The sequence below is a fragment of the Scardinius erythrophthalmus genome, assembly GCF_964197995.2.
Source record: "Scardinius erythrophthalmus genome assembly, chromosome: 20".
Lineage (NCBI taxonomy): Eukaryota > Metazoa > Chordata > Actinopteri > Cypriniformes > Leuciscidae > Scardinius > Scardinius erythrophthalmus.
The window spans coordinates 37018428-37044253 of NC_138240.1; the positions used below are offsets into that span (position 1 = coordinate 37018428).

Below are 25826 nucleotides of genomic sequence, written 5' to 3' on the forward strand. Positions count from 1 at the left end.
ACAGATGTGAACCAATCAGGCTTCAGTATTCAGTGTTGATCTGATTGAACAGGACTGCAGTGATCAGGACTGGTTGTGTTTAGACCAGCTGAACTACATTATGCAGTTTCATAGATTTGAGGAATTAGTAACTATGGGGGCAAATACATTTTCACGCCGGTCCAGTTGGTGTTGGATACATTTTTTTGTTTCAATAAATAGCATTGTAATTTACAAACTGTACTTTGTGTTTTCTCAGGTTGCCTTTGATTTATGGTAGGTTTTAATTTCTGAATCAATTTAGTGTGAGATGGGGGCAAATACTTTTTCACTGCATGATATGATCATATCACTGTATTGTCTTCTCTTCACTGTAATCTGGTGTTTTAATGTATTTTTGTTAAATTCTAGGAGGAGCTCAATACAGCACTGAAGACCTTACAACAGAAACTTAAACGCAATGAAGAAATGAAAGCAGAGTTTGAGAAAACAGTTCAACACATCAAGGAGAGGAAACAGAAACGAGAGTCATTTTCATTACAGCTGTTGGATCACTATATACAGTTATGATCTGATATAATAGATAACAGTTTATTATTTCAGTAAATGACTAGCAGAATGAACAAAAAGGGTGGCTAACCGCACACTGATCCACTCAAGACTGGAAAAGTCTACAAAAACATGTTTTTATTTAATAAATTGCATCGTGCAAAAAGTGCAAAGTGCATGCGAGTTAAAAACAAATAGACACCAGCAAGCAAACGTTTCAGCACATTGCTATTATATTATATTATACTATATTGAATATTTCAAATATACAGCTTTAAAGAATGATACAACATTACAAACACAGCAAATATAATAGAGAAGTAAGTAAAAAGAAATATATATAGCAGTGGCGTAGCCTCAGATTTCTGATTGCTTAAAATAAAATAATAAAAATAAGTAATTGTTGATGTGTTAGTCTAATTGGTAGATTGACCAATCATAATACTGCGCGGTAAAATGCGGCTGTTTTCAAACTTGATTTGACGTGTTGTGCGTAACCTACACTGTCATCTTCGCGTGAGAGTTCATGCGGTGAATGGCAGCGTTGTGCAAAGTACAATATTACGCACGAAAAGATGAGCGAAAAGGAGAAAATAAGCCATCTACATCTGAGTTTGCTTCAGCTAACTACAAGACGACAGCGAGTGAAGCGGCTAGGAGACAGAAACGCACATATTTCATCACAGGAATAGCGGTGAGACTCAGATCGGCACAATGCGCAATGACTTGTTTGCAATTGATGAACCGCCTTCACAACCAGTGATGACCACATTTCCTGTATAGCCATCTGTTGTTGTATATGAAGAGTTTGGTTTCAAAATGCGATAAATCCATTATGATTAATTTAAGTAATAGGCTAATGTGTTTTACCAATAAAGTGGAAAGATGAAAACCACTATTTTTTGTTTCAAACTTTCACATAGCATATTTAGATTATAATAACATAAAAATTTCAAATCCAGATTTTGATTTTCAAATATTTATTATAAAAAAGGATTAGATTCTCCCCAAAATGCAATAAATTCATGACAGTTTTTTTCCCCAAATGCAGTTAATCCACTGAATCAATATAAAAGTTATTTTTCATATTTTTACTGTTGAAAATACACAACAAAGTAAGTTGATCCACATATGACAGCCACTGCACTTGGTCAATACTAATCTTATATAACTTACAGGTAGGCTAGGCTACTGGACTAAAAATAGCCGACATTAAATCACCATCGCTAAGAAATACCTCCTGAACTTTTTTTTGACGGCGTTCAGCTGTAAAATGGCTTGGTCCTGCTCGGTTTTCGTTGACTTTGAGTAAAACAAATGAAAGTTTTCCAAAAGATCCCCTGGGGTTAACGTGTCAGCGTGACAGAAGTTTGATGCTGTCGTGTGAGAACAAGCAACAGTCTGCATTTTTCCTCCTCCCGCGTGCCTCATCTTCTTAATCTCCTCAAGTAGTTTTTTATTCATGTTTTTGTGGATCACAAAGTAGAAGGAAAACTAGGATGCCGGGTTTATTCAAAGCGCCGCCGTTACAGTTTACAAAGCGTGGAATGGTGCGCTCACTGCGCTATGATTAGTTGAGTGCAGGGGCGTAGTTTGTGTGTGTGTGTGTGTGTGTGTGTGTGGGGGGGGGGGGGGGGGGGGTATATTAATATCCAAACTATAGTGAAACACTATTTATTAGCAAGGTAACTTAGATAAGCAGTTTAAGACATTAAATTCGTAAGCATTTACAGTGGTTAAGACTTCTGTGTCACGGTCGTAACTAGGGCGACCAAACAAACGCTAGTGGGCAAACATGTGAATTGCAGTTTGTAAACAGTTACATGTTACAACACTGTTCAAAGAATATGCACGCACAGTCGATTATATTACGTGAAATGTCGGCGCATTTCAAAAACTGTACAAATAAGGGACACCACTTGTAGCTGATTTTACGATGTGGGGCTTCACTCAGTTGTTTAGAGTGAGATTAACTTTAAGCAAGCAACAGCTTTGCGCTGAAATAAATTAAGCAATGGCGATCTCGGGGGATCGTCTCAATTCTGTCTATTTTATGCAATTTTATCTGAGCACACAAAAACAACAGGGTTCTTAACTGTTGGTTAAGTTTCAACGTCTAAAATAACTCCTATTCAATTACACTCGGACACACGCAGATAAGCACGTATTCATTGAACAGACACAAACAGATAAGCATGTAGTTTATCACAGTGATAGCAGTGTTTGCACTTTCATTTAAACACCTAATAGTTATACCAATTACATGAATTATATGGTATCTAAGCATATTAAACACACATATAAGTTGCAGACACAATATAGAGTTATGTAGTTGATTGATGTTTGAAGTCAATCAAGAATTGTTTTGGGATGACTATGTATTGTTATAGGTAAAATCTCAGTTCTCTGTGGTTTGAAGAGATTTTACACTCTGGGTCATTCAGAGTTCCTTGAGAAAATGGAGGTCTGGTTTGTGTATCTGTCATGGGATCCAGCGACTTCTGCTGTTATCTTGATCGGGCACTGAGTTGTGCCATCTCTGAACCAATCAGTCTTTTGAAAACCATCTCACATTGACAAGTTCTTCCATTAGTTTGGCCATAAAAAGTTCTAGCCTGGCTGGAGCCTGGATGGGTGATTTGGGGTCTGGAATGTTGAGTTCCCTTTCGTTGTCACTCCGAGTTACGTCGGATGACGACGAATGGGGTTTCGCTTAGAAAGCCTATCATCTTCGAGTATATAAAATGAGCCAATGGCAAAGAAATGCCATGGGTCTGCGGAATTTGCATAGCGTATCTCCGCCCCATGCAGGGGGTAAGGAAGTGCGCGAGCAACATGCAGATATGTTTTCGCTTCGGAGCCAAGAGTTTTCTTCACTCCTACAAGCCATTCTGTATCATCTTCACTCTACTAGACGAGCGGCTCTTTAGTGTGTTGGTGTGACCAGCGAGATCGCATTGCCTGCTGCTGATCTGTGCAGTGATCTGCCGACAGCATGTGTGTTTCTCCCTGGGCGCTTCAGCACTCTGCTGAGCTTTTCCTCTCTCTAAAAGAGCTGCACGTGGCACGTCTTTTTCAAGACGGCTCGCCCGTGTATTACTGGATGTGGGCGCGTCACTCATCTGTTTAACGGTCGCGAGCGCTGTTTTGCATGTTGGGATGCAAATGAGTCGTGGATGAGTCATGAGTTTTATTGTGGGAACATGACCATCGCGATGTTTATAGATCGAGACTCATTAGCCGCGTTTCCACTGTCGGGCCAGGGCCGGGCCGTGATAGTGCTTGCCAGGGCCAGTCGCGTTTTCCACTGTCACTTCCGGGGCTGGATCGGGGCTTACTCTGGGCCAACGGCCAGGATTTCTGGCCCGTCGAATACCTTGGGCCAAAGCGGGCCAGCTCGGGCTAGAGGAGTGGTTACCAACAGAGGAGGAGTTTACCATTGGGAGACGGCAGCGCCGGATGATTCTGTCAGCATTAAAGACTTAAAAATAAAATCGCGTTCATGTTTGAATGCCTTCTGTTTGTGATGCAAAAGACTATGCGCGCTAACCGTTACCATAGTAAACGCTTGAAGATACGCATAGTAAAAAAAAAACAGCGAACGCTTGAAGAAATCAGACCAATCTTAAAGGCTATCACAGTCATGTTTTTATTTTATCTGTCATAGCCTACGTCTCATCTCTTTAAACCGGACTATCATAAAATAAAATAACTTTTTTTTTTCGGGAGCTTCCTCTGTTTCTCTGAATGAAAATATCTGTATGGGATTCAAGAGAGCGCTAAAGCTCCTCAGGTCGTATGGCATATATTTGTAAATATGTAAATATGTCCTGTAACTACCAGATAAAGAAACAGACGCGACTGAAAAAGTAAGTGTGTCCTCTTTCTTTTGTGAAATAGACCTAACGGTAATTTATTTCTGAGTGACTAATGTGCAATTTTGACATAAATTAATTCATTATGATCAATGTATCACTTTTTATTGTAAACCTGTGGTAAAACATCAATGCTTGGCTTTTAAATATTCAAGTAAACAAAAACAAAAAAAGGCTAGCAAACGGCCGCTTTTATCGTGTTTGTTTTCAATGCTGTTTCCAGTGATTTCTGATTAGTTTTCTGATAAAACTTCCATTTGTTGGTGAAATGATGGGTTATTGTGACGTTGTTCCAGAGAGGCGTGTTACGGGCGTGTTTTAGTGAAGCGCTGTGGAGCTTCTGGCCCGACAGTGGAAACGCAGGCCCGGTGCTATTGGCCCGGCACGGCCCGTTTAAAGCCCTGGCCCGGCCCTGGCCCGACAGTGGAAACGCGGCTAATGATCTCCGTGTGGGTAGAGTCCCCTCTGTCACACCCCAATCTATCTCTTCCTACGAGTGGGGATACTTTGGCTGGTGGCCAGGGTGATCTGAGGGTTACAGTGTGGCATAATACTGACGAGCATTCCTCTGGTCTTGCCCCCCTCCACATCGCAAACCGTGGGGCTTCCGTGTGTGCCTGGTTCCTCTCGGGGACCCAGTGTTTTCATTCGGGGCTCCAGCAGGTGGTGTCATGTCACTCACAGCATCACAAGGCGGGCTTGATTCCTCTGGAAATGAGGATTCGACTGCGTTGCCTCCCTCTGGAGTGTCAGCGTTAGTCGGGTCAGATCCAGAGCTGATGGCCATGCTTTCCCGGGCAGCTGAAAGCATCAGTTGGAGTGGCGCCGCCCTCCCCCCGAGCGCTGTAGGCTTCCCGGATGTGCATCAGGACGCTTCCGGTCCGCGGGAGTCCACGTGACTTTTCGCGGCCCGCGGGCGTCCTCCGCCTTCGCTGCCCTTGATCGTGAGGTGATCTTGGTCTGTATGTTCTCTGTCACTATTGTGACACAGGCATGCAGTCCTGTGTGTCGCCTTCACCTTCGAGGCAGTGCTGACTCGGGAGTTCTGTCAGAACCGGCCGCAGTGGAACGCTAGTCCTTCCCTGGCCAACACTGACAGAACGCGGAATCTCGACCACGCCCCCTTGCTGGGACGCTATGCCTCCCATGCCCGGCCTGGTCGTTCCGCCGCGCACATTACTGACCATGCTCTCGGGCGACATCGGTACCTGCGTGATCCCGGGGCCAGGTGATGTCCACAGCTGTGGTCCAGGAATGGGCTCAGCCAGGTTGATGTGAGGGGGTCTGAGAATTCATTTTCTCAGCTCCCCCATGTCCCAGGCTGGGCTCCTCGGCGGTGTGGTTGAGGACTGTACCCTACAGTCTTTTGACCCCCCCCAGAAGCAGACCGAGGCCTTCTGCACCGACGGTCATCCGTCCGTGCGGTCTCCTTAGTCTACTTCCCGCTGAGGCTGCCTCTCTGCGGCTCCTCCCCTCGAGCCTTCACCGGCCCCGGGCTGGAGGGGGATGCAGGACCAAAGCTGACCAAAACGCCAGGCTAAGCAGCACTTTTGAGATGGGCAGCTTGGAGTTAGGGCTCAGTTCTTCTCAGGAGTTGGTAGCAGGGCCACTCCGTCCCCCGGTGGAGGGCCGGGGGAGAATCTCTTGTTTCAAAAACTGATGCCCCTTCCTCCGAGCCCCAAGAGGTTGTGGATGACAGTGCGCTCCGCTCACGAGCCTCACCACTCTCGTCTCCCTCTGTCGCCAGACCCCTGCCAGAGCACGCCCCCATGGGACGCTGGTCCTCCCCTGGCCTCCTCTGGCAGGGCGCGGCTAATGATCATGCCCCCACACCGGGCCGCTATGCCACCCATGTCCGGGCCGGTCATTCCGCTTCGCTGCTCCTTCAGTGTACGTCTGGTTCCCTTGACCCCGCTGGTACAGCTTTTGGAGCTTTCCCAGACTGTCCCGTTGGGTCGCGAGAACCATCAGGCTCGGCTACGCGATTCAGTTCGCGCGGTCTCGCTTCACTATGGTCGGTGGCAATGCCCCTGTCATGAGAGTGGAGGTCGCCACCCTACTGGCGAAGGGTGCGATCGAGATTGTCCCTCCAGCCAAAATGAAGTCCGGCTTCTACAGCCCCTACTTCATTGTACCGAAGGCAGCGATCGACCTGAAGGACACCTACTTCCATGTCTCCATTCTTCCTCGACACAGACCGTTTCTTCGGTTTGTTTTCGAGGATCAGGCATACCAGTACGCGGTTCTCCCTTTCGGGCTAGCCCTGTCTCCTCACGTCTTCACAAAGGTCGTTGAGGCAGCCCTTGTTCCCCTACGAGAACACGGGGTTCGCATCCTGAACTATCTCAACGACTGGCTGATCCTAGCTCACTCTCGAGACCAGGTTTGCGAACACAGTCAAGTCAAGTATATTTATATAGCGCATTTCACAATACAGATTGCATTAAAGCAGCTTCACAGCATTAAACCAAAATAACACAACAAGGTTTGTTTCTAGTGTAAATTTATTGATTGATGAAATTAAATTAAATATCCCCAAAATATCCCCAACTGAGCAAGCCAAAGGCAACAGTGGCAAGGAACCGAAAACTCCATCAAGTGACCTAATGGTGTCCTAAAACTCCATCAGGTGACCCAATGGAGAAAAAAAACTTGGGAGAACCCAGGCTCAGTCGGGGGCCAGTTCTCCTCTGGCATTTATGAACTAGAGGCCAGACTGTAGTTTGAACAGTAAGATTTAAAATGTTATATGAATGCCTGGCTGAAGAGATGCGTCTTTAATCTAGTTTTAAACTGGGAGAGCGAGTCTGAGCAACGAACAGTATCAGGAAGGCTATTCCAGAGTTTTGGAGCTAAATGTGAAAATGCTCTCCCTCCTTTGGTGGATCTGGATATCCTAAGTATGACCAAAAGCCTCGAATTTAGTGATCTTAAAGAGCGCGTTGAATTATAGGGCGATAGAAGATCTGTTAAATAGACTGGAGCTAAGCCGTTTAGGGCTTTATAAGTCAGTAGCAATACCTTGTAATTAATACGGAACTTTATAGGTAACCATTGCAGTGATGATAAAATCGGTGTTATATGATCATATTTTCTTGATCTAGTAAGAACTCTAGCAGCTGCATTTTGGACTAACTGTAGCTTGTTTATTGAGGATGAAGGACAACCAGCTAATAAAGCATTACAGTAATCTAGTCTCGAGGTCATGAATCCATGAACTAACTTTTCTGCATCAGAAACTGATAGCATATTACGTAGCTTAGCAATGTTTCTAAGGTGGAAAAAGGCTGTTCTTGTAACATATGAAATATGATTTTCAAAAGACAGGTTGCAATCGAGTATAACACCCAGGTCTTTTACTGTAGAGGATAAAGTAACAGGACATCCTACGATGTTAAAGTTGTATTGTGAGAGGTTTTGTTGGCGGTTTTTTGAACCGATAAGTATTACCTCTGTCTTGTCTGGATTTAATAAAAGAAAATTACGCGTCATCCAATCTTTGATATCTTTAACACATTCTGTCAATTTGGATAATTTAGCGTTTTCATCCGGCCGTGATGAAATATATATTTGAGTGTCATCAGCATAACAATGGAAACTAATTCCATGTTTCCTTATAATATTTCCAAGTGGCAGCATATATATTGAGAATAACAGAGGGCCCAACACAGATCCCTGCGGCACTCCATAGTTTACTGGAGTTAATATCGATTTTTCTCCATTTAAAGAGACAAAATGGTAGCGGTCAGATAGGTATGATTTGAACCAGCTTAATGCTTGTCCTTGAACACCAGTATAATTTTGTAGTCGATCTAAGAGTATTGTGTGATCTATAGTATCGAACGCAGCACTTAGATCAAGTAAAACTAGTATTGAGAAACAGCCTTGGTCAGAAGCTAAAAGTAAATCATTTGTGATTTTAACGAGTGCAGTTTCAGTGCTGTGATGCGGTCTGAATCCAGACTGAAACTTTTCATAGATATCATTTTCTTGCAAGAAAGAGCCCAGTTGAGCGGACACCACTTTTTCTAATATTTTAGACATAAATGGAAGATTTGAAATGGGTCTATAATTTGCTAGGTTATTAAGATTTAATTGTGGTTTCTTAATGAGAGGTTTTATAACTGCCATTTTAATGTTCTAGGAACATGACCTAAAGATAAAGATGAGTTAATAATATTGAGGAGAGGCTCTTCCACTACGGGTAACACTTCTTTCAGTAATTTAGTTGGTATAGGATCTAATAAACATGTTGTTGTTTTAGATGAAGTGATAAGTTCATTTAACTCTTTTTGTTCTATAGTTGTAAAGCACTGTAATTGTTCTTGAGGGGTGATAATTGAGGCTGAATTATAAGGCGCGATTGTAATCCCATGGTCGAACCTCAGTTTTCTACGGGCCGGAGTGCCCTTAGATCGAGTTTCCAGGCATGTTGTTGTATCAACAGATGCCTCAGCCACGGGCTGGGGTGCCATGTGTAATGGACATGCTGCCACGGGCTCCTGGACAGGACCCCAGCGCCTTTGGCATGTCAATTGCCTCGAGTTGCCGGCTGTACGCCTCGCCCTGCACCGCTTCCGTGTGCTGCTCAAGGGTCAACACGTACTAGTCCGATCAGACAATACCGCCACAGTAGCGTACATCAACCGTCAAGGTGGTCTACGCTCCCGCCGTATGTCGCAACTCGCCCGCCACCTCCTCATATGGAGTCAGAAGCATCTGAGGTCGCTTCGAGCCATTTATATCCCGGGAGTCCGGGACAGCTGAACCAGGCGGCCGACGAGCTGTCTCGAGTTCGCCCTCTCGCTGGAGAATGGCGACTCCATCCCCAGTCGGTCCAGCTGATTTGGGATCAGTTCGGGGACACACAGGTAGATCTGTTAGCCTCCCACGACTCGTCCCACTGCGACCTGTTTTATTCCCTCTCCGAGGGCACGCTTGGCACGGATGCACTGGCGCACAGCTGGCCGCGGGGCCTACGCAAGTATGCGTTTCCCCCAGTGAGCCTTCTTGCGCAGACCTTGCGCAAGATCAGGGAGGACGAGGAGCAGGTTATATTGGTTGCCCCGTATTGGCACAACCGCACCTGGTTCCCAGAACTAGTACTCCTCGCGACAGCACCTCCCTGGCCTATTCCTCTGAGGAAGGACCTGCTTTCTCAGGGACGGGGCACCCTTTGGCACCCTCGTCCCGATATTTGGAACCTCCACATGTGGTTCCTGGACGGGAGGAGGTAGGTTTGAGTACCCTACCACCAGCGGTGGTGGCTACCATCACTTCTGCTAGAGCATCGTCCACGAGACATGCCTATGCGTTGAAGTGGAACCTCTTCGTCAACTGGTGTTCTTCTAAACAACAAGAACCCACGCAATGCCCGATCAGTGTCGTGCTTTCCTTCCTGCAAGAGGGGTTGGAGCGAAGGCTGTCTCCCTCCACCCTGAAAGTGTATGTTGCCACCATTGCCACACATCACGACGCAGTTGATGGTAAGTCTTTGGGGAAGCATGACCTGATCATCAGGTTCCTGAGGGGAGCGAGGAGACTGAATCCTCCTCGTCCTCCTCTCGTACCCTCTTGGGACCTCTCAGTGGTTTTAACTGCCCTGCAGAGTGCTCCCTTTGAGCCTCTGCAATCAGTGGAGCTTAAGTTCCTGTCAATGAAGACAGCTCTCCTGGGTGCATTGGCCTCCATCAAGAGGGTAGGGGACCTGCAGGCATTCTCGGTTGACGAAGCGTGCCTGGAATACGGGCCGGCTAACTCTCACGTGATCCTGAGACCCCGGCCTGGATATGTGCCCAAGGTTCCCACCACTCCCTTTCGGGACCAGGTGGTGAACCTGCAAGCGCTGCCTTGGAGGAGGCAGACCCAGCCTCGGCACTGCTCTGTCCAGTACGCGCCCTCCATGCTTACGTAGACAGAAAGCAGTGTTTCAGGACCTCAGACCAGCTCTTTGTCTGTCATGGTGGGAAGCTGAAGGGAAAGGCTCTCTCCAAACAAAGGTTGTCTCACTGGATAGTGGACGCCATTGCTTTGGCTTACCAACAGCAGGGTCGACCATGCCCCCTTGGTGTGACGGCCCACTCCACTTGGAGTGTGGCCTCCTCTTGGGCTCTAGCGCATGGCGCCTCGCTAACAGACATCTGCAGAGCTGCAGGCTGGGCGACACCTAACACTTTCGCGAGGTTCTACAATCTCCGAGTAGAGCCAGTTTGGAACTAGGAACCCCCATTCGTCGTCACCCGACGTAACTCGGAGTGACAACGAAAGGGAACGTCTCGGTTACGTTACGTCTTCCTGCAACTTCCGCTGTACCGCTGGAACGCCTGAGTACAGTCTCGGCTCCTCAGCGAAGACATATCTGCATGTTGCTCGCGCACTTCCTTACATACCTTATATACTTATATACAGTGTGGGGCGGAGATACGCTATGCAAATTCCACAGACCCATGGCATTTCTTTGCCATTGGCTCGTTTTATATACTCGAAGATGATAGGCTTTCTAAGAGAAACCCCATTCGTCGTCATCCGACGTAACGTCTCCGTTCCCTACTCAGAGAACGAGGGTTACATACGTAACCGAGACGTTCTGTGTGGAGTTATCTTTGATCAAATCACCTGGGAGATTAATTTGTGTTTGGTTCGTTCTCAATCGCTACATAATTATTTTACAAAAAACAAGAAAATTCAAGTTCTTCATTCATACCCTCAGGAAATAAAGATTTAAGTTCAAAGATCCAGTAAATGACTAGCAGCAATCTGCTTCTGGGTCCGTTTTATGTCGGGTATCCGAGTTTATCTTGGATATTAATGATGTGTGTCGATTGAGATAATTGAAGTGAATGTGATCTGATTTCAGTCTCAAGCTGAGCACACAGAGCGTCAGATTAAACAGCAGTTTGAGAAGCTTCATCAGTTTCTCAGAGATGAAGAAGAAGCTACAGTCGCTGCACTGAGGGAGGAAGAGGAGCAGAAGAAGCAGATCTGCTTTCTGGAGGTCTGATTTCAGATCATTGGTTGATTGATTGATGATTGATTGAGTTCTTGATGATTAATGGTGTGTTTGTTCTGCAGGAGTTTCCAGTCTCAATGGAAAGGTGAGTGATCTGCTCCTGTCTCTGGTCTCTCTGGTTCTGATCCAAAGCCACTGCAGTTCTGACTCCTGAATGTTCTTCCAGAGTCCAGAGCTCACAGCCGGATCCACAGATGCCTTCTGGAGCTTTGATTCATGTGCCACGATACTTGGGCAACCTGCCGTTCAGAGTCTGGAAGAAGATGCAGGACATCGTCCAAAACAGTGAGTCTAACAGCAGGAGATCTGAGCTGGACATGATGGATGGGTGGAGAGTTAGAGGTTCTTCACAGACAGACAGACAGACAGACAGACAGAGATAGATGGATGAGTTTGGTGTTTGTTAGGAGGTTACACTTTAAAAAAATTAGTCTCGGAATAATAACAATAATAACTAGAATGTACATTTCTTGAAGAAAATGTGAGTGGTGCTTGCAGTGGCAAAACTCTGAACTAGGCAGATGCTAACACAATTAGCATTTTGCTAACATGATGCTAACACATTTATAATGTTGTTAACACGATTAGCATGTTCTTAGCATGATGCTAACACGATTAGCATTTTGCAAACATCTTTTTAACGAAATGCTAACAAGATTAGCATTTTGCTAACATGATGCTAACACAATCACCATGTTTCTTCAATGTTTTAGCAAGATGCTAATATGATTAACATGATGTTAGCATGATTAACATGTTGTTAGCTTGGTGTTAACTAGGGCTGTCAACTTTAGTCGTTTAGTCCAGTGGTTCTCAATTCCAGTCCTCGTGACCCACTGCTCTGCACATTTTGTATGTCTCTCTTATCTGACACACTCAGTTCAGTTCATGGAGTCTCTCCTAATGAGCTGATGATCTGGTTCAGGTGTGTTAAATAAGGGAGACATACAAAATGTGCAGAGCAGTGGGTCACGAGGACTGGAATTGAGAACCAATGGTTTAGTCGACTAATCGGTCGATGCCAATTTTTTTTTTCACCAATAAAGAAATTTTCATTGATTTACTCCATGATATTTATTCCTTTATAAGCAGTTATATATTACTGTATTCTAAATATAATTAGCCTATGTTTTATCCCCAACTTTAAATGCTTTAATTTAGGCTATTTTGTAACAGCGCCACAGTTTAGCGCAACACATAGAACACTCGGGAACCGCACCTGTGGCTGGCTGCACTGCTGCTTCGCGCTTAGTAAGGAATATACCGTATTTTCTGGACTATAAGTCACATCAGTCAAAAAATGTGTCATGAAGAGGAAAAAAAACATATAAGTCGCACTGGACTATAAGTCGCATCTATTTAGAAATTTATTTCACAAAATCCAAGACCAAGAACAGACATTTAATCTGGAAAGGCAAGTTATTCAACTACACAGTAGCACACAGAACAACAGGCTGAGTAGGTGTCCGGTGTGTTAACGCAACACATTAACAGTTATTCAGCTACACAATAGCATAAAGAACATATACCTGGGAGGCTGAATAGGCTAAATTAACATAAGTCAGCGAGTCCAACAAGCAAGTTACCAGTAAACAAGTTCACCAAGCTCCCGCGATCTCATTCCACATCACTGAATCCATTGAATTTTCTTCATCCTTGGGTGTCGCTTCTGAACAACTCCGCCAACTAGAGCGCCCTCTCGCGGCTGTAGACGGTAATGTTTTCATCTCAGTCTGAATTCATTTTGATATATAAGCCGCACCTGACTATAAGTCGCAGGACCAGCCAAACTATGAAAAAAAGTGCGACTTATAGTCCGGAAAATACGGTAGGTAGTTTTGCTGTATTCATTCAGTTAGAACACTACTTGTTTTGGCTTTAGTCGACAAAATGTCCAAGAAATCTAAATCTTTTGTCTGGCTGCATTTTACAAAAAAAGAAGACAAGACTGTGCTGGGCCACTTGCGTGGTGGAAAAATAATGAGGAGAGATATCCACGACTTGCTCGGGCAGCCAAACGCCTGCTCTGCATCCCTGCAACCTCCACTCCTGCAGAGTGCATATTTTCCAAAGCAGGATTTATTGTTAACAAGTCGAGGAGCTGTCTTTTACCCAAGAATGTGGACATGTTAGTGTTTTTGGCCCACAACATAAAAAAGGTGGACTGGGCCTGCAGATCTGTAAGTAGCCTTAACGGCTTTATTATGCTGACTAGTGATCGACCGATATATCGGTCGGCCGATAAATCGGGCCGATATTTGCGGGTTTGACGTGTATCGGCATCGGCCGATACGCGGCTGCTGCGTTCGCCGATAGTTTTTTTCCCGGCATTAATTACAGACAGGCGTCCGCAGGCAGCTCTGTGTTGCTGGAGACGCTGCAGTTCACGTGCAGCCCATGCACTGCCCCTCCCACACTAGCAGAGTGCTGGAAGCCTCTTCAAGACAACGGTTAGTTTTAAAATTTCAAAACATCTTTTTAACTGTTTGACTTAGCTGAAATACACTTTGAAAGTGGAAACACGTTGCTCTATATGTGCGTGCAACTATAGCTAAGCAAGTTTGTGGGTCCAAATGGAAAACGCGAATGCCTCATCTATAAAACTGCTTGTCATTGTATTTAGGGAGCTGCAAATAGCTACGTTTGAGGCTATCCATATGCATAAGGCAGCTGTTACAAACACTGGTCATAGGATTAAATAATGCCGACGTTGTTCGGTGATTCCGTTATATTTGTGGGAGTTTTATTCAGCGACTACCTGGCTGACGTTTGGACGCGTGCTCATAAAAGAAGTGACGCGGTTGTGACACGCACGCGATGCAGCGCGCTCGTTTGTTCCATAGACAGTATATAAACGGTTTGTCCAGGCGCTCCTATGCCGTGGTGAGATGAAAACATCTAAACTTGAATGCCGCAAGCGCACGCAGGTCATGTGACAAAAAACAACTGACCTTTCCATGACAACATCGAAAGCTCGGTCGAACGGCGGATCATAGCTGGACAGGGCGGGTTTTTATTTCTCATCTCCATAAATATATGTAGTCGTAAAGGGCAGGAAATAAATTAATCCTTACTTCCTCGTCATCATGGAGAGAGCAGTTCATGTTTGCATAGCAACAACAGACGCAAGCGCTTGTAGAAGCGGCGCGGCCGTGCTTTCCACACGTTTTAGACGCGATCCCTAATTCATAATAAACTTAGAATCTATTTGGTTTAAAATCGTTTTTGTTTTGTTTAAAATGGAGATCACGATTACATAGATCAGACAACTACACAGAATAACATGTTCCAGTCAAATTATTTTATTATGCTTAAATATTTATATTCAGAATTTATTTTCAGAATTTGAATTATGCTTAAATATTTATTTTCAGTATTTTCAGCACTGAACTTTTTTTTAATATTTGTCAAATATTGTTTTTTTTTAAGTTCAATAAATGTTCCTTTCTTAATTGAGACTTGTAACAGTTGTTATCATTATATATTATATACATACCCAGGGGGCAAAGGGGGTTTAGCAGACATGGGCTGCTGTAAAAGGTTGTCATATAAAAATGAAATCTATGATGTCTGAGGATCACAACCTGGGTGGCCAACCCGGTCAACAAGCTGCTGGAAACTTGTAATTAGGGTCAAAACAATGCTACCTCAAATTCGGCTTTAACTCCCAGAATCACCCAAACATGCTAAAACGGTTTAATAATATTCATGAATCGTGAGCCATATCTCCCTGATACTTTATGCTAGAACCAAACTGAGCACACCTTTAGAAAGAGTGGAAGATAAGCTTTCATCTGATACCTTGATTGTACATGTAATTAGAATGTAAGAGTTAACAATGCCTCTTAATTCATAGGTAGGCAAAACAAAAAGAAAAAAATATTGAACATTCCATTTGTAATCGGTGGCATTCTTTTCCCTTTGTTGTTGTTACAATAAACAAATTACCATGTAAAGTTAACTTTTACTGGATGAAATCATATTTTGATGTTTTTTTTTTTACTAACCAGACAGTCCTCATGGCCCATAACACATTTAGAGGGAATTCAATTTCAAGCCTATAATACACAAGATCCAAGAAAGAAGTTTACCATTAACTGGTGTTAATTGTATACTGCTCTGTTTCTGTATGTACAGTATATCGTTTGCATATTTATGCAATATCAATTATTTGTATTGCAATGTCTATTTCTAATATTCTTTCACAAGTGGGATAGCTTTATTTATTCTATTGAAATAAAAAAAGGGATTTGAGGATTTTGGGTTAGGCTGATTAGTTCAATCCTGGTGTTTGGAGTGTGAGACAAAGGTACTGACAACTAAATGCTGAAAGACTAAAACACACAGGAGTCATGTGTGGAGTAGGTTTAAAAGTATTTACTGATTAAAACTGTTACATTAAGTAGCAATTTGTACCAAAAAAAAAAAAAAAAAAAAAACGAAACAGACAAACAGATTACAATTTAGGGTGATAACTAATTTCTGTAATAATGTTTATACAATTTGTTTAGCTGTATGGAATCACCGCTGCTGTCGCTGCTCTAGTGTTTCAGCAGGCTGTGTCCTACTACATTTGGTTGCCAACCCCTAGCAACGGCATCCTATGTAGCATGGAGCAGTTCTTCTGACAACCTTTAACCAGAGATGGGCACAAATACATCAAAAAGTATTTAATTAAAATACAAGTAATTTGTAATTTGAAAATACAAAAATATATTTTTTACAGTCTTCTGTAGTGTAAGTGTGGCGTTAGGTACATGTAAGAGTCTAGAATATTGCAGTATTATTGTTTAGTGCAGAAGATGCGCTTTTAACATACATGTTGCCACATACTGTCATAATAAAATATAATTACGCATATAACACTATATTTGTATTATTTACACAAAAACTAGTTAACGCTGCTGTGAGGATGTTTCTAATAGCGCGGCTGTGACAAAGTTGACAACTTTCTTTCTTCCGACTGCCATTATCTATTTTTTTACTCTTTTTGAAAGTTGTGAAAACACTGTTGTGGCGTTTTTCTTTTGCTATTTGAGCAAATTGGAACACAAAAATTTATATTTAATGTAGTATTTCATTCACTGCTATAGAAGTTAACCCAACTATGATGCCTTACACTTCTGAGAAACCCAGAAATGTGAACAGGGTCAATAGGATGTGTCACATCACGTGATTTACTTGCCAAAAACTGTGATAGGCAATTTGGTAGTCCTATTTGTATTTTATGTCTATGGTCCTAGGGATAGTTCACCCAAAAAGGAAAATTAGCCCATGATTTACTCACCCTGACGTCATCCTAGGTGTATATTACTTTCTTCTTTCAGAAGAATACAATCAGAGTTATATTAAAAAGTGTCGTGGCTCTTCCAAGCTTTATAATGACAGTCAATGGGTATATTTTTCATCAAAGTGCATCTATCCATCATAAAAGTGCATCTGTCCATCATAAAAGTGCATCTGTCCATCATAAAAGTGCATCTATCCATCATAAAAGTGCATCTGTCCATCATAAAAGTGCGTCTATCCATCATAAAAGTGCATCTATCCATCATAAAAGTGCATCTGTCCATCATAAAAGTGCATCTGTCCATCATAAAAGTGCATCTATCCATCATAAAAGTGCATCTGTCCATCATAAAAGTGCATGTGTCAATCATAAAAGTGCCTGTGTCAATCATAAAAGTGCGTCTATCCATCATAAAAGTGCATCTATCCATCATAAAAGTGCGTCTATCCATCATAAAAGTGCATCTGTCCATCATAAAAGTGCATCTATCCATCATAAAAGTGCATCTATCCATCATAAAAGTGCATGTGTCAATCATAAAAGTGCATGTGTCAATCATAAAAGTGCATCTATCCATCATAAAAGTGCATCTATCCATCATAAAAGTGCATGTGTCAATCATAAAAGTGCATGTGTCAATCATAAAAGTGCATCTATCCATCATAAAAGTGCATCTATCCATCATAAAAGTGCATCTGTCCATCATAAAAGTGCATGTGTCAATCATAAAAGTGCATGTGTCAATCATAAAAGTGCATCTATCCATCATAAAAGTGCATCTATCCATCATAAAAGTGCATGTGTCAATCATAAAAGTGCATGTGTCAATCATAAAAGTGCGTCTATCCATCATAAAAGTGCATCTATCCATCATAAAAGTGCGTCTATCCATCATAAAAGTTCATCTGTCCATCATAAAAGTGCATCTATCCATCATAAAAGTGCCTTCTATCCATCATAAAAGTGCATCTGTCCATCATAAAAGTGCATCTATCCATCATAAAAGTGCATCTATCCATCATAAAAGTGCATCTATCCATCATAAAAGTGCATGTGTCAATCATAAAAGTGCATCTATCCATGGATAGATGCACTTTTATGATGGATAGACACACTTTTATGATGGACAGATGCACTTTTATGATGTGTCATAATATATTGCATAAATATGCAAACGATATACTGTACATACAGAAACAGAGCAGTATACAATTAACACCAGTTAATGGTAAACTTCTTTCTTGGATCTTGTGTATTATAGGCTTGAAATTGAATTCCCTCTAAATGTGTTATGGGCCATGAGGACTGTCTGGTTAGTAAAAAAAAAAACATCAAAATATGATTTCATCCAGTAAAAGTTAACTTTACATGGTAATTTGTTTATTGTAACAACAACAAAGGGAAAAGAATGCCACCGATTACAAATGGAATGTTCAATATTTTTTTCTTTTTGTTTTGCCTACCTATGAATTAAGAGGCATTGTTAACTCTTACATTCTAATTACATGTACAATCAAGATATCAGATGAAAGCTTATCTTCCACTCTTTCTAAAGGTGTGCTCAGTTTGGTTCTAGCATAAAGTATCAGGGAGATATGGCTCACGATTCATGAATATTATTAAACCGTTTTAGCATGTTTGGGTGATTCTGGGAGTTAAAGCCGAATTTGAGGTAGCATTGTTTTGACCCTAATTACAAGTTTCCAGCAGCTTGTTGACCGGGTTGGCCACCCAGGTTGTGATCCTCAGACATCATAGATTTCATTTTTATATGACAACCTTTTACAGCAGCCCATGTCTGATTTCCTAAAAAACAGGTGTTTTGCCCCCTGGGTAACATGTCATTTTTATGATGTAAACTGAGTGAGCAAAAGCAGTATCGGCTCCAAATATCGGCCCAAGAAAATCGGCAACCCGTATCGGTCATCGGCTAAGGCTGATGAAAAAAAATCAGTATCGGCATCGGCACTAAAAAATCCATATCGGTCGATCCCTAATGCTGACTCAATAGATTGTGTTTTCTTATGTTTTTGTTTTTATTTGTACACTTGGCGCGTTTGAAAATAGCCTAAATAATGTAACAAAACGAAAATAAACCTATAGGCCTTCCTACTGTACAGCCCATTATTATTAGGATTGTTTTTTAGGCTATTTGGGTTTTTTGTGTGTTTGTTTTAAAACGCCTAGAACGCCTGGACAAAAGTTAACCCATAGCTTTGAAAGTAAAGAAAAATATACAGCCTGTATAAATGAGAGCTTTTGTTAGGATTTTTCATTATTTGGCAGTTTTAGATGTTATATTTTTTTGTAGCGTGTGGTGTGGTCAGGTGTGCGATTGTGAATGTCACTATAGACCAAAGAATTGTATTATTATTATAGTTTTATGTATTATTGATGTTTTTTCGTTGTTGTTTTATAAATGCTCTATGACAATTGTTTAAAGGTCCCATTCCATGGATTATTTTTATTATTTTATAATGTTTCCAGGGGTGCCCTTATAATGTTAGTATGTTTTTTAGATCAAAAATTGTTATAATTTAGAAATAAAAGGCATATTTCCTAGCCTGATTTCATTCCCTGGTTTGAACACTCTGTTTGAAGGGGCGTGTCTGCTGTGAGACTTCAGTGTAAACGCCCTCTGCTGTGATTGGCTGACATGCTTGCATATGAAATATCTGGCATTACATGTGGAACTATCTGGAAAACTTTTACTATTACAGCTATTATACGTTTTTACTATTACAGCTATCTGGATTAACGAATCGTGAGAAGTTTAAGTATTTAGATCTATTCCCATCACATAAAAGGTTGCAGTGATGATGAGCATATAAATTGTCTCTGGCATTGAGCAGATGACAGCCTGTTGATCGCGTGAAAAAAGATCTTATCATTGCAACGCAGTTTCTGCACTCTCACTAATGATTTCACCAATGCAAACATGAGGTATATAAATACAGTAAGAGCTTCGTTGTGCAGTGTAACAGCGTCATTGATTTCATAACGAGTTTTGGCAAGTGTCCAGATAAACTCGCGCTGTGTGATTGACAGATTGGGCGATTGGAAAGGGACTGTTCTTTGATCGCTATCTGTATATTAATCACAGTCTAAGTAAGATTATTTTCATCCTACTAAGAGAAACGATGTGAAGTTGATCGCTACTTCCATATTAAATCACTACTTACCGCTTGCTGGAATATAGTTGAAATTGCCCCCTTCGTCAGTATGAAACGCTGAGAGAAGCCTGCTTGATATTATCCCAGGTTACAAAAACAGTCCGTGGTGAAATGGACAGAGCACACTAACAACTTCGAATTAAACTTTTGCGGTATCCGATTATAGATAAACATCAACCGTCTGTTGACATTTCGCCATCAATACGCCTGTGTTCCTGTGGGCGGAGGTTACGGTTCTAGTGACATCATTAATGCAGGTAGTAGAGGGGTGTAGTCCAATCGAGCCGTTTTTTGTAGTCAACTTCTGTTAAATAAAATATCTCGCTTGGCATTGAACTTTGAGCTTTATAATTTTACAGATATTATTTATACTCTAACAACAACATTACACACTAACTAAAATTTGAAACATGGGATCACGTAGAACGGGACCTTTAATAAATGTTAAATCAAAATGCAAAACATTGTGTCTTTTTTTTTTGTCGACTGATCATTGCGCAGGACAGGACTTTGGTTTCACTAAGCATTTCTTTTTCTTTTTTTTTAAATTTTTTTTTTCAAAAGAAAATCATTTATATAACATACCGAGGTAAAAAAAATCCCAGATTTTAAGGTTAACACATTTTCTGTATACAACTTTCTTTTAAACATTTTTCCACCCACCACCCTCATAGGGATATAACAGCAACATAAAAATTGAAAAGAAAGAAAATTGAGGAAAAAAAAAAAAAAAACATAAAATAAAAATAAATAAATAATTAAACAGCGTGAGTACAGAACTTGATCTACAAGGTCATATCATTTTCCAATACCTAAAAGTAAAGGGCACCAGAATTCATTAAAAAGATGTCCACGGTTATATTTCTCCAAAGTCAGTTTTTCTAATGGCAGAAATGAAGACAATTGGTCAAAAAAAGTCTTAAGAGATGGAGGGGAAACATTCTTCCAGTATAAAAGTATGCATTTTTTTGCAAAATAAGATATCAAAATAAATAACCTGCATTTTTTCTGATCTAACTCTAAATTATCAATATCATTTAAGAAATATAGACTGTTACTCAAGTCAAAATGCTTATCCAAAACTAACTGAGTGAAAGAATGAATTGATCTCCAATAGCCTTTTAAAAGACTGCAGTCCCAAAACATGTGTAAAAATGTCCCATCCATATTTTTACATCTCTGACACACAGCTGGAATATCATTTGATATTTTATGCATTTTTAAAGGTGTTAAGTAGGTTTTGTGGATAAACTTAAAATTAGTCTCCTTAATCTTAATACTTGTGAATGGGAAATTAATTCTATTACAAATATTTACCCATACATCATCTTCAAAGGTTCTACTAAGATCTCTTTCCCATATTATTTTTAAAGGTCGGAAATAAGATTGGGATTCTTTTGTCAAAATATGATAACATTTAGAAATCATTCCTTTTATTGTGTCTACAGAAAAAAAAAATGTCCTCCAGTTCTGACAAAAAAAGCCGTATTTTATCCCCCTTAATCAGAGAGTTAGTGACACTTCGGATTTGTAGATATTTAAAAAAATTGTTTATTAGAGATATCATATTCTGCTCTTAAATCAATAAATGATTTTACTTGCATTTTTTCACTCAAAAGATCTTTAAAATATAATATACCAGAATTTAACCATTGACATATATTGCCTGAAGGAATTAAGGTGTTAAGATCTGGATTTAAAAAGATTGGAGAATATATAGAAGTACAAGAGACAATACCAATTTTCTTTCTACAATCTTTCCAAGTTTGAAGAGTGTTAAGTACAGTGAAATGGTTATTCATATTTTTTATCTTTTCATAATTTTTAATAAATAACAAAGAGACAAGGGGCAGTGGTTCAAATTGATTTGATTCCATCTGGACCCACATGGATTCATGTCTTTCTTTAGACCAAGAAATCAAATTCCTAATTTGGGCTGCCCAAAAATAGTATTGAAAGTTAGGTACACCTAAACCTCCCAGAGGTTCAGGCTTCATCAAAGTCAACATACTAATCCGAGGCTTTTTATTGCTCCAGATGAATCTTGAAAGATGGCTATTAATTGAGTTAAAAAAGTCTACTGGTAAGAAACATGGAAGCATTTAAAAAAAAAAAAAAAGAAATCTCACTAAGCATTTCTTTGGTTGACTACAGCCCTAGTGTTAACATGATTAGCATGCTGGTACTGTGTTTTAGTAAGCATGTTTGACATTTTTCAACAGTTAGCTAATCGCTAATAGCATGCAGCTATTCTGCTAGTATGCATAGCATGATGGAAGTCCTGTTTGCTAGCATTAGTCAAAGAAGCCAACCACCATGTCTCTACGATGTTCTGGTGCAGAGATATAGGTCTTGCTGAACAGTTGCTAGGGTACTCTGCTTAGTTGTTAGGGAGTGGCTTGGCAGCTGCCAATGATGTTACTTCAAAGGCTGCTTGCCAGTATGAATGATATAAAGCAACCGCAACTCCTCTATGACATTCAGATTAGAAGATATCTTTCTCTGGATTTGGGTTGCTAGGGTGCTCGACAATGGTTGCTAGGGTGTGGCTAGGAAGTGTTGAAGGTGATTCATTATTGTAAGTCAAACACAACAGACAGTCATAATAAACTAATTTAAAACAAAACACAGACTATAAGAGCCAATAAAATGAAGATGATCAGATGCTGAAGATCAGACACACACTTACAGTTCTTCATCTACAGCATAAATCTCAACAGATCTCATTGATTTATTGTTATTTATTAACTTTCCCAAAGTATCAGTTTCTCTTGATGGACACAAATGTCTGAATCTCATATTTAATGTTTGTAGTTGATGCCGTTAAACGCTGATGATAAAAACGAGTGTGAAACTAATAACAGCACTGACAGTGATCAGAGGAAAATGTGTTTGATCAACAGGACGAGTGTCATAATTCATAATAATCTGTGTTGGGTTCACTCTTGATCATTATATGAAGATCAGAATAAAAGCTTCTGTTGATTGTGTCTCATCAGCTCCTGTGATTCTGGATCCAAACACTGCAGATCCACGTCTCGTCCTGTCTGATGATCTGACCAGTGTGAGAAACAGCGGGAACTATCAAACTCTTCCTGATAATCCAGAGAGATTTGACTGTGATCTCTGTGTTCTGGGTTCAGAGGGTTTTAACTCAGGAACACACTGCTGGGATGTGGAGGTTAAAGAGAGTTCAGACTGGACTCTTGGAGTAACTACAGCATCAAACCAGAGGAAGGGAAGTGTTTTCTTCAACACTGATGTCTGGTGTGTGGAGTATAATAAAAACAAAATGTATTTTCGTTCTAGTTTTCCTGTTCAACAGGCTCTTGATCGTGTGAGAGTGAATCTGGACTATGACAGAGGAACGGTGTCGTTCTCTGATCCTGTAACTAACACACATCTACACACATTCACAACCACCTTCACTCACACACTCTTTCCATTCTTCTGGTGTTTTTCTGGCTCTCTGAGGATCTTACCGGTCAATAGTCAGTAAACGTCACTCCTGTAGATCTGGATCTTCCTGCTTTCATCATGTTTCCAATATTTAATCCATATCACATGAGTAAGAGTGCTGTTGATCTGAATATCAGTACGGTGGCTGTGATTGGGCCGTGATGATCACATGACTGATATCCAGCACTACAGCAACACTCAGATCAATAAACAAGAAGTTTTCATTTATATTCCACTTCACACATTAGACGATTAGAGACCGTTTTAGCATTCATGTTTTCAGGATAATTGACATTTATCCGATTATTTCAGTCAATGTGTGTTTATTCATTTCTAACTTTTTTGCATCATAATTATATTTGATTATATACCATATTTTTTTCTTGTATTACATCAAATCACTGAAGCAGTAAATTCTGCACATTCTCAGTGTTTGTTCAACATGAGACTAAATGAATAATTATTTCAGTTATAGAGGAGAAATGATCATTTGTTAAATGGAATAAATGGATGTAAAAGGTTCTTGCTGATAATCTTGTGTTTTAAATAAATAATATGTGATTATGTGATTTAATGCTCAGAGTGAAAGATTAAATGTTTGGGATGATAATTAGGGTTTAAGTCATGGAAACAATACTTTACAGACGTAACATGTTTATTTGACCTTTCTTTCTGCCTTTATTGGAAACTCCTTCAGTCTTCCTTCGTTTGACAGACGCACATTTGTAGTTTTGACGAGCGGCAGAATTACAAAAATAAGGAAGAATGATGTTTGAGAGGTAACATGTATTATTCTTACCAGTAGTGATACATAATTTAATATACAATTTAATTATATGAATATTATGAACATTTTTAATGGTGCTTTAACAGGATCAACAAATACAGCTTCTGTCATGTGACACCATATTTATTTGCTTTAAAACCCTTTCTCTCGATAAAAAGTGTTTCTTGTGTTTTGACAAAAGCCAAACTAGTTTTTCGCAACATTTGAAGTTAAATGGAAAAAGATTTGATGATCGATAATCAAAAAAAAAAGATTGATAATTGTCATTTCCATGTCGGTAAAGATTGATGCACTAAACTTTTTTCACAAACCTTTTTTTACTGGAAACCTAAATCTAATATTCGATGCAAATCCACTTTGACACTTTAGTTGACTCATCAGATAATAAGCTCAAGAATTATTCCATCTATGTATTTTTTCTAACATATTGTCTTAAATTAGCTATATGGCAGTTTGATCTGTGAAGTATTTCTGCATTCCAGTATTATAGTTTATAAAAAATATTACATGATTTATTAATTACAGTGTTTACTTGGTCATGGGCCACTGAAACCACAGAGATTTCACCCTTCTTTATATATATATATATATATATATATCAACTTCCTTTCATGTTTCCCTTTGAATCTATGTGAATTAAACAAGCGGAAAGTTTGATTTTTATTTTGGAAATCCATGAAAAGGGAGACCTTCTTTCTTTTTCTGATTGTATGTCTCTGAAAGATGCTGTAATTTCAGTAAGAGATTTTAATAAGGTGACAAAGTATTCCTGTCAGTTTAAGAACCTTGATTAAAGCACATTTAAATACCTGCAGTAAGAAGGGTGCCATCTGCTGGAAAACAATTTATAAAATTCAGACGATAGACCATCTGTCCCAGGTGATTTGTTGTCTTTTATCAGTTCTGAACACTGACTGACTTCTGCCAGGATAAGGGGAGGTCACAAAAATCGTGAGTTGTCGAGCTTAGGGGTATTATGTAGAGAATTAAGGAATATCGAAGAATCATTGTCTGCATATTCTGATGTTTAAAGCTTTTTATAAAATGAAGAAAAAAAATAAGATATTAAATGTTGATCATCACTTATAGAGTTGCCTATTTTTAATTAATTAATAGTATTCATCTTTAGGTGATACTTTTCCAGTTTGAAGAAGTATGAGGAATTTTGTTCCTCTTCTAACCACTGTTTCCGAGACCTTATAAAAGCTCCTTCTGCCTTCCTTTTATATATTTTATCCAGGCTCTCTTGTAAGTTAAGCATTTCTATTTTTTTCCTCCTCTGTTAAGACGTCTGGCGAAATTTGAGACATTACCGAAATGCCTGTGATAACTCTCTGTTCCTCCAATTTTAGCAAGTTTACTTCCAAACTTCCTAAGTATTTTGCTGATTCATATTTAAATAACTCCCAATTAAGACTAAAATAATTTTTCACCACAACTTTGTTAAAAAAAATGTTTAATCAACTGTGAGATTTTCAGTTTAACCTCCTCCACATTAAGAAGAGAATTATTAAGTTTCCAGTAATTGGCTTTATAATCATTATCTGAAAATAATTTAATAGAAATGAATACTGATTTATGATCGCTTAAAGGACAGGGAAGAATGTTAACCGAGATATCCTGCTCTTTAATACTTTTTGAAACTAACCAGAAGTCTATGTGAGAAAGTCTAGTGTTGTCTTTATTACTCCAGGTGAACGAAACT

The 25826-nt window shown here is 40.3% G+C and overlaps 1 protein-coding gene across 1 annotated transcript; it reads left to right on the top strand.

Annotated features, from left to right (window-relative positions):
- Positions 1–6224: 6224 nt before the first annotated feature.
- On the top strand, positions 6225–23902 carry LOC308681040 (nuclear factor 7, ovary-like; the record flags this gene model as incomplete). The annotated part of the gene is made up of 6 exons (XM_081349560.1): positions 6225–6320; positions 11260–11397; positions 11475–11497; positions 11579–11740; positions 13729–13862; positions 22875–23902. 6 exons carry the CDS (start codon positions 6225–6227, stop codon positions 23372–23374), a joined length of 1053 nt encoding a protein of 350 aa, XP_081205686.1. The 3' UTR covers positions 23375–23902.
- Positions 23903–25826: the final 1924 nt, after the last annotated feature.